The sequence below is a fragment of the Callospermophilus lateralis genome, chromosome 14, assembly GCF_048772815.1.
Source record: "Callospermophilus lateralis isolate mCalLat2 chromosome 14, mCalLat2.hap1, whole genome shotgun sequence".
NCBI classification, from domain to species: Eukaryota; Metazoa; Chordata; class Mammalia; order Rodentia; family Sciuridae; genus Callospermophilus; species Callospermophilus lateralis.
In genome coordinates this window covers 81,493,528-81,503,816 of record NC_135318.1, presented here as the reverse complement: position 1 = coordinate 81,503,816, position 10,289 = coordinate 81,493,528, and the positions used below count along the sequence as shown (strand labels likewise).

Genomic DNA, 10,289 nt, shown 5'->3' with positions numbered 1-10,289 from the left:
TAGAACAGTCCCAGATGGTTAGGCTGAGGCCAACACCTAATGAAGATGAAAGCCTTGTCTGTGGGGAAGTTTGGACGATACCTGCAGAAATATTACACTGTGCATAAACCAAATTGAATTGTTTTCACAAGTGTTATAAAGTTTCATATAGTAAAAGTATTTTTCTACATGCACTTCAATTTCACAGCAAGAGTGGCATAGAATATCTAAACACAGAAGAGAGCATTCATGCAAGATATCTAACTCCTTGATATAATAATGCATACACTTCAAAATGATTACACTATCATTATCATTACATCTAGGGCTTTCTGCAACTACAAGGTGGTGGTTATGGAAAGCATGGACCCAGTATCATCATCTATAAAGCAGCCACCAACTTCTACATGTGTTCTCTTTTTGCGTTTTTTCTTCATTTTCCTTAATCAACTCTGCTGTTGTTGCTGCTTCTTGGCAAAACTGGTAAAAATGAAATTGTAATCATTGAACATAGCACTCTGGCAATCAAGATGTTTAAAACCTTCAATCTTCTGGGGTGATGACAGCACTGTGCAACATTTAGAACTCTGATTAACAAACAAGGTGGTCACAAATTTTTCTGACTTGAAGACTTCCACAACTTTCCTGATCAGGTCATCATAAGAGGTCTGACTTAAGTTTGTTTCAAAGTTAACATAAGATAATTCTGGTTCTGGAGCGATGTGAATAGTCCAATAAGTTCCATCCGATTTCATTCCATTCATTGAATACTCACAAGGATTGAACAGTGTGGCATCAATGACAGAACCTGGTATCAGGTCACAAATTCCACTCTCACGAGTGACATCCTTTGCAGTAACACCACCTTTCATGTAGAACTGGTCCATAAGTGCTGGGTCAAGCTCACTCATCAAAATTTCCAGGGTTTGATCTGGCTGACTTATTACCCAACTCTCTGGGAAATCCAGAGTATACAAGTACCACAGTCAGAATTCATATGTCCCATACAATATGCTGCTCCATTTGGGAAAATTAAATTAAGAAATTCTATTTCTTCCTGGAAATTCCAGTGTGGGTATCCTTCATGAAATTCTTAGGAGAATAAAAGAAGCTTTGAATTGAGTCAAAACCACTGTAATCCCTAGCAAGCTTCAACAGGGGAACCAGCGCTTTCAGCAAGAGGGTGGTACCACATGTCTTCAAAATGAAACGTCTCTTGGAGACAAACAAGCTGCTCTCACTAAATACATAAGCTTCCTGCTTGTCAGTTTTTGTCACACTTATGATTGAACATTGCACATCCTTCAAAAGTATACCCCATTCAGATCTCAGGATAGTGCGAAGATCCCCAGACCCTTGGTTTGCATCGGGTTGCTGCCAGGAGAACCAAACCTCCAGCAGCTTCTGGGTCCCTTCAAAAACATGTGCAGCTTCCATCACCGTGAGACTGTGAATAACCAACAACCACAGAAAATCAACTAAATTAAATCTCTTCTCCGGCCGCTGCAACCGCCTCTGCTGCGGATTGCTGCAACTGTTACTAAAGTTCAGGTTCCTTTTTTTTTGCTATAATTTTATATTAATTTTTTTAAAAGGATTAATAAAATTTTTCCGGCTTTGTGTGTGTGAGCAAAAGTTGAATGTGAGTCTGTTGGAAATAGAGGCAGATACAGTTCAGTTTCTTGTAGTCTGCTGCTTTCCCATTACAGAGAGTAGAGCGGGCGCTAGCTAATGTCGCCGGCCACACTGTGTAAGCCGTAAAATGTTATATTTTTTGAAAAACAAACATTTATGCACATGGAGAATTAATAATTTGATCAAGTAAAGTACCTTTGCTTTTTCAAAAATAAAAATAAATGGACCCCAAAATTAAAAATTGATAAAAAAGTAAACAGAAGGAAGGCAAAGAGAGAACATGAGAGTTATATGGGAAGGGAAAAGGGAGGCACCAAGTACTGAAATAGAGTGAATTAACTTCCATTCCTGTAAGATTGTGTCCCAGTGAACCCAGTAGTATTATGCACACTATAATGCACCAGTGAAAACATTGTCAATTTAAGCAGGCCACTGAAGTATAATGAAGGGAAACCTAGATCCCTAGAAAATAGCTTAATAATTAAATCAGGTATAAAGTATGATTTTACAATCAGATTTCAACAGTACCTGGGACAGACCAGGACCACACCCTGAGGGCACCACAATACATGGCCTGAGGAGTTTCTCAGGGCAAGGGGAGGAAAGATGAGTGACTCTGTCCAACCCAGAAAGGTGTCCCACCCTCTAGACCTTCTTAAATTCTGTGCTTTGCCTATTCCTGCCCAATGAGGCCTGAGAAAGTCGCTTTCATTTCCTTTAAGTCCACTCATTCAGAAAAGGCACCTGAAGAATGTGATCTGGAGAACTGCAAACACAGCTGCTCCTCAGTGTTCAGAGGGAAGCTGCTCACTGGGGACAGGAGGACAGCCACAGAGGTTTGCAGGGACTAAGGGAGACCATGGCAGGGTCCTGAGCTTCTCAGGGCCCCCACACTGAGTTCCACACTATGGAAAGGGTGTGTCAAACGACCTGGGCTCTCTGGAAAACTAGCTCAGCCTTATTGGCCAAAACCCAAACAGGCTCACTGTCTCCAGCTTGGGAGGAAAAAGCATGGAACTAATGTCCCTGAGCAGTGACCCAGAGCCCTCTACCCAGTGAGCCCCTTGAGGCAAGACCCAGGAGACTGTGAGTGCAGAAGGAATCACCCTGAGACATGGAGAGTGTGGACACAGGAAATCTACCTTTAAACCCAGGACTTGTTACACCTGCTGCCCAGTGTCCCTGACATGGAACTATCATCACTGAGAGGAAAACTAACAAAACATCCTCCCTTGTCCACTCTGTCAAGTGACCTCCAGGGGTTGTTCTCTAGGAAAATGTTTGGCTGACTCTGAGTGTCACACACATGGAGATGACTAGGACAGGATGTCCACCAGTTTATACATCTACCTCCAGTGAATTCCACACTCACAGCTTCAGGTGGACATGTCACTTCTCCTTTTGCCTTGGGCAGGGCTACTGGATCTCCAGCTAAATCACAGGTTTCTTTTCCCACCAGCTTCTTTTGACCCTTGTGAACCTATTTCATTCACTAAGCTAAGAAGAGACATCCTCTGACACTGCCCCTGACAGTCTTGTATTTCTCCAGGTCACAGCAGACACAGAAGCTCTTGAAGTAGCTCAACTGTATGCTGTGGCTAGAAGAAAATTCAGAAAATCAATTCTCCTGAGGTGGGACTTGTCACCTTGTCTCCTTATCTTGGATAAGCTCAGCAGGATGTGACTCCCGCCCCCAGATGCTGAGCAGCAGGTCATCTGAATGTCCTTGGGTCTGTCATATCTCAGGGTAACAGGCCCTGAAAACCATGACCTCCCACAGAGGCAGGCTTCTGATGGGACCTCCTGCCCACACCAAAGGCACCCTGGGCTGTTTCACTATTGCCTCCAAATATAAAGAGACTTGATATCCCAGGGATCACAAGGCAGGCCCCACCCTCCCTCTCCCTACCTAGCACCCACCAGGACACTGCATGCTGCTCCCTGGGGAGGACCTTCCTGCAAGGCTGATATAAAAGGTCAGCTCTGACCTGCCCTTGACTCACCAGGACTCCTCAGCTCAGCTTCTCAAAATGAGGTTCCCTGCTTAGGGCTGTGGACCATGACTGCCTGGGCCACAGCTCAGGCCACACCCATGAGTGGCCCTGTCAGCTGCAACAGCCTGGCCTGGAATGTGGAGGTCAACACAGAGGTGTCCAGGGACCTTCTGAATGAGCAGACAGGATGAGCGTGGACACTGCAGAGGGAGCAGGACCTGCCCTGGGCAGGATTCTGGCCAAGGTAGTGATAAGAAGAGATGAAATGCCAGAGGTCCTTCCAAAATCTGCTCTGTGAAATTCAGATTCAAACCTAATAAAACAAACAATCCAATGAAACAGAAAAAAACTTTGCCTGAGATAACTAATAAAAGGAACATCATGAAATTGACTTATTAATTTTGCATAAGATCTTGTATTTCTCTCATTATTACATGTCATGTTCCATAACTAAACACTCAAGGTCACTCCAGGAGAACTGGGCTGCACAAAATACCCAGAAAAAAACAGAGTAATATCTTTTTCTTTGGATCCTTGGGTGGCTCCTCTGTTCTTAGGGGTCCCTGGAATGAGAGAGAGAGAGGAACAAGTGCTGCACCCTTTTAGTGGGTTGAAGCCATTTAAATGAGGCAGGGGGTCAGGATTCAAGGGATGGAGTCAGCTTTGTGGTGTCTCCTGTCAGCAGACTGATTGACTTCTAGGAAGGCTTCACCCAAAGGCAGAGCAAGAGAAGGGGACACACAAAGGGAGATTTCATGGAGCCTTCTATCCCTAACAGGCAAAGGGCAGGATTACAAAGGAAACAGGTGAGTGTAACTCAACCATAGGGGCATGTGCCACAAAGAGAAAAGACCAAGTCAGGAGTCATGGCACTACCCCACCAGACTACATTGATCTTTCAGGTCCCTGTTATAAATCAGGACTTGGAGGCGTGGTCACTCAATGTGGTCCCCACAATTACAGGATTCAAAAGAGGTACAGGGATGATACAGAATCCAGTCATGCTGCCTGGAACCCCTCGACTGCCTGCCTCCATGTGGGGAAGGATCAGAGTAGGAAAAGTCACCCATAAGTCTCCCAGAGTATGAAAGATGGTCCCTGGGGCCCTGCAGACTCTGGATCTCTACTGCCACAGGGATTCCTAAAGATCCTGGCTAGATGAACCTCAGGTAACCTCACAGTTTGCTAGTTTGGCCACTAGGGCTGCTGATGCTCTGAATTTCTGGTGATGACGGAAGGGATGAGAAACCTAATGGGGAGGAGGGTGAGTTATGGGGTTCCCAATCTTCCCAAGAGTGGGGACCTGATGGAATCTGCCCACCTCAGAGGCCTGGGCATGACTGGAGGGAGGTGGTCACTCAGGAGAGAAATTATGGTCAAGGTGAATATGATGTTGACCCAAAGGCAGAGCTGGGCTGGGAAGGTCAGCAGGAGATGCAGTGGGAGCCCTGGTGCCATCCAGTGTCCACAGAAACCACAGCAGGCAGGATCCTGGGAGAGTCCCCTGGGAATGGGAGAGGTGTCCTCTGCCTTCTGACCCAGCCCCTTTCCTCTCCCTGAGCACAGCACATGTCCAGGGAGAATCCCAGCCTGGGGTCCAGGACTCAGCTCCTGTCCTGCCAAGAAGGCTCCATGCCACTGCCCAGTCAGCTGGATTCTCTTCCCCACACTCAACCTGAAACACATTTGTAATAATTTTTCAAAGAAATGTGACGTAACATTCCCTGCAAGATTTTAAACTCATGTGTAATTAACAAGTTACCATGAGGAAAACCAATCATAAAGAAATAATTAATGCAATGAAAATCAACAAATCAGGGAAATACTCCAATCTACTTTCAAGACATTATATTTGCCTTCATTGTCTGAGGTTCAGTCTTGCAAGTTGGTGGTGCCTTCTTTTGAATCTAATATTTGGTTCATGGATTCCTTCATTTTCAGTTATTTATTTATTTATTTTTTATTTGTTTATTTACTTTTTGTAAAAAAATATCATATATATAAAGCTTAATAAAGCTAAGTGCAATAAAATGGGGCATGTGTACATATTATAACTTTTGATCAGATTCATTATATTTACAGAAAGTTCAGTGAACAGAAGAATTTGTAAACCAGTAATGACACCAGAGAGATGTTTTCTTTCTTTTCTTTACTGTTTAAATTTTTTTAATTGATTCTATTTTTTAAATATATGACAATGAACAGAATGTATTACAATTCTTATTACACATATAGAGCACAATTTTTTCATAACTTTTCATAAAGTATGTTCATGCCAATTCATGTCTTTATACATGTACTTGGTTTTTTTTTGCATTACAATTGTTATTACACACATAGAGTACAATTTTTCATATCTCTGTTTGTATATAAAGTAGGTTGACAACCAATTTGTGTCTTCAAACATGGACTTTGGATAATGATGTCCATCACATTCCACCATCCTTGCTAGTTCCCTGCCTCCTTCCTTCCTCACCCTCCCCTCTTCCCTATCCAGAATTCATCTATTCATCCATTTATTTTTAACATGTATCTGTCTTATATTTAAAGTGGGTCTTCTTACAGACACCATAAAGTTGGCTCTTACTCTTTATCCACTCTGAGTGCTCTATCTGTCTATCTATCTCTCCCTAGTTGACACATTCACCATTCACAATATTAAAATGATATTGTTGTATTTAATATAAGAGTAATTAATGTAGCTGTGTTTAACCACCTATGAGAATCAACAATAAACAGTATTAACTTTGGAGAGCCCTTTTCTCACAAAGAAAGGTCTTGCATCAGAGTGATGTATTACACATGTAATGGAAGAGAACAGAAGCCCTTAATCTCTTCTGAATCTGGCAAGTCTTCCCATACTATGTCAAGACACAGGCCCCTGGACAGAGAGGGGAAGTGGACAGCTGCTGTTCACCCACTGACAGGCGGACCTGGAGAGGAGGTTTGTGCTGGAGGCTGAATTCCTATGGGTGGAGCGCTGATCCAATGCTGAGAGTAATAATCAGCCATGTCTTCAGCCTGCAGGCTGCTGATGGCAAGAGTGAAATCTGTCCCAGACCCACTGCCACTGAATCTCCATGGGACCATAGCTTCCCTTGTGGATGCCCAGTAGATGAGCAACTTAGGAGCCTGTCCTGGCTTCTGCTGGTACCAGGCCAAGTAGTCCTTTTTATCAGAATCCCATAAAAGACGGTGGCTGGACTTGCAGCTGAGGGTGACCTTTTCTCCTGCAGACACAGCCAGGGACCCTGGAGTCTGAATCATCACAATGTCCCCACAGGTACCTGAAATTAGGAGTGAATAATAAACTTACAAGCGCACACACCATCATGCTCAAAATAATAGGCTACTTAAAATGTACTCTCTAAACATAATTCATGAATTAATTAGATTCGTAAATAGTCATTCTTGCACACTAAATCATAACCTTACTTTAAATAACATTAGAAATAATTGAAATGAATTTTATAATGAGACATATTTTCTGACCACATGGTGGCACTTTTACAATTGCTCACCTGAGGCCCAGAGCCACAGGAGCATGCACATTGGGTCTGGGACAACATCCTGCTGTCCCTGCCTGCCTGACACAGCTCAGGTCTCATGGCAATGTCCTTGCTTATAAAATGTGAGCAGCTGGTGAGGCTTGCTGGAGCCCATGCAAAACAGACAGCAAGTAGGTGAGCAAATTGACTGGACTGTGAGTGGGGGAATCATCTGATGTCAATCAAGATCCAAAACCACCAACTTGTCATGGTGGGACCATAAAACACAGAACTCAATATAGAAGATTAAAGGCAACAAAGTACTAGATGATCAAAGGAACAGTTTAGTTTTGAATCAAAAATATGTTTTCACTCTTGAGTTTCACAGAATTGAAAAACTTGTTACCTCAGATAAACAAACAGGAGAATTAATAAAACACACTAGAGAAAAATTTAAAATAATGAGAGGGAAAGAGAAGGAAGAAGAGAAAGAGACAGGGAGACAAAGAGAAGTGACAACCTTGGGGCCACTTTCCACCCCCCGTGACCAGGACAACCTGAGCTGCAGTCACCTCGGCCCTGAGGCTCTGACAGCACTGCCCACACCAGGACTCAGGACCTGGCTCTGCAGCCACAGACATAAGGCAGCCCAAAACCCGCTCCTGGGAGCCCTGCAGGTCCCCATTCAAGCCAGGGATTGGGGCTCTCAGGTAGGATCAGTGTGACCAGGACCCTGGACACCATCCTTCCAGGACTGCCAGGACTGCAGCAGGCTCTGAGTAAGCAGGGAGGGGAGGGACAAGCAGATCCCCTGGGAAGTGGGGCTGCCTCCCACCCTGTCAAGGCTGCTATTTTAAGGTGCATGTAGGAGAGGGGAAGGGCCACCAGCCTGCCTCAGTTACAGCCTCACTGCTGAGTGGACATGTGGAGCCTCTGAGGAGGCACAGCCACCCCAAGTCCTCTTGAATCCTCACACATGGTCCTGTAAGTCCCAAGACCACAGAGTTGGAGGTTCTTCATCCAAAATCAGAAGGATCACTTGAGTAGGAGTGAAAATAATAGAAATAATATAGTTAAGAGTTCTGACCAGATGTCATATTTGGAGCTGTGAAAGCATATTGAAAAGACAAATTATAAAAATGAAATGATGGGCCAGGACATGGACTAAAATAATTAAAACACATGAATAAACTAAATATTATTGACACCTGATGGTATTACATATTCAAGCAAATTATACAATTTACCATGAAATTTTAGCATTAAAGCAGAAAGATTATTAACATCCAAATAATTATTAATATTTTCACTTAGTCAATGTGATCTTCCATTTTTTTATCTCATAGAAATAATATGGTAACTTCAATTCGTCAGTTATAAAACATTAATATCCATTCCTGTAATAAGATTCACACTTCACCTGGGGCTGCTGGTACTGAAACATGTGAATACAAAACCCAGGCTTGAGGAGGTCCTCAATTCCTCAAGGAAAGACTGTGAAATATCAGCAAGTCTCCCCCACCTATGTCCTACCAAGTTATCCTGCCCCCAGGACCCTTTCAAACTCAACATTTGCTTCATTCCCACTCTAATCAGCTCCAAATCAATTTCTTTCATTTCACATACTTGTGCTCATTCAGATACGGCACATGGAGACCCAGGTCTCAAGAATCCAGGAATGCCAGCCTGCAATCACACCTGGTCCTCACAGTTCAGAGGGAAGCTGCACATTCAGGACAGGAGGACAGCACAGAGGTTTATTGGTACCAAGAGAAGCCATGACAGTGTACTTTGATCCTTGGGGCCCAACACCAAGCCTTCACACTGTGGAGAGAATGAGTCTGATGACCTGGGCTCTCTGCAAGCAGCTCAGCCTTGTTGTCCAAAAGAACACAGGCTCTCTCTCTCCCAGCTAAGGAGGATAAAGTCTGATACTAATGTACCTGAGCAGTGGACCCAGACTACCCTCAAAGTGACACCCTTGACCCAACACATGGAATGACCCTGAGGGACATGAAGAGTCTGGACTGAGTCCTGTTCTAATACAGGCAATCTCCTTTAGAAGTTTAGGCTGGGATGCTGATGCCCAGTGTCCCTGAAAAGGAGGAGCAGATGGAGAAGGATTTCTTTATCATTCCAAAAAATAAATATGGAATCCTTCCTTGTCCACTCTGTCCAGTGGCCTCAAGGGGTTCTTCTCATTTGGAGTGTATGAATGACCCTGAGGGTCCCACACATACATATCATTAGAACAGGATGTCCACCAGTTTCCAGACCTAGCTCTGGGGAATCTCACACCCATTGCCTCAGGTGTACATGTCCCTTCTCCTCTTGCATTGAGCAGAGCAACTGGCTTTGCAACTGAAAAAGGTTTTTCCATTCTCACCAACTTCTCTTCACTGCTGTGCTCTTATGCACTAGGCCAGGAAAACATGACATCTAACACTGTCCCTGACACTATTGTATTTCTCTGGGTAACAGAAAACACTAGAAAATCTTGAACTACCTCAACAGCATGTTGTCACTGAAAGAAAATTCAAAGATCAATACTTGTGAGATGGGAATTCTAATATTTCTCCTAAGCTGGGAGGGAGCCATCAGGGTATCCATACCCACCCAGAGTCTGAGGTGCAGATAACCTCCATGTTCTTCGGTCTCTGCTGACTTAGGAGGTCAGGTCCTGGGCACCATGACCCCTCACAGAGCCAGGCTTCCATGTTGAGGCCTCCTGCCCAGACCATAGGCACCCAGGGCTATTTCTCTACTGTATTTCCTCCAGCTACAGAAGACATCTAATGTCCCTGGGCTCACAAGGAGGAAATGCCCTCCCTCACTCTCCCCACCAAGCACCCACCAGGGCATTTGCATGCTGCTCCCTGGGGAGGACCCTCCTGCAAGGCTGACATAAAAGCTCAGCTCTAACCTGACTCACCAGGACTCCTCAGCTCAGCTTCTCAAAATGAGGCTCCCTGCTCAGCTCCTGGGGCTGCTGCTGCTCTGGATCCCTGGTGAGGACAGAGGGGATGGGGAAAAAGAAGGGGGAGGGAGGGGAGCCCTGGGCCCCCATTCTGCCCACCTATGATATATCCACATGAAAGATGTGTAGATCTGTCCTCCTGGATGACACATGTGAGGTTGATCAAAGGGACACAGAAGACCCAAAAGAGGCAAGGATTGGGCCCTGTTATATTGC

General features: G+C 44.5%; 1 protein-coding gene across 1 annotated transcript; it reads right to left on the bottom strand.

Moving 5' to 3' along the window:
- Positions 1-398: 398 nt before the first annotated feature.
- Positions 399-1,416, bottom strand: LOC143637894 (S-adenosylmethionine decarboxylase proenzyme-like). Its single transcript, XM_077105218.1, has 2 exons — positions 1,308-1,416; positions 399-961 (listed from the first exon to the last, which is right to left on the bottom strand). The coding sequence occupies exons 1-2, from the start codon at positions 1,414-1,416 to the stop codon at positions 426-428; spliced, it is 645 nt and encodes a 214-aa protein (XP_076961333.1). The 3' UTR covers positions 399-425.
- Positions 1,417-10,289: the final 8,873 nt, after the last annotated feature.

Bases quoted from the DNA above. Each gene is read 5' to 3' on its own strand.
- LOC143637894 (XM_077105218.1), bottom strand. From the start codon at position 1,416: ATGGAAGCTGCACATGTTTTTGAAGGGACCCAGAAGCTGCTGGAGGTT. The intron at 962-1,307 runs GATCTGAATGGG...AATTCTGACTGT, and splicing joins GGATCTTCGCACTATCCTGA to GGTACTTGTATACTCTGGAT.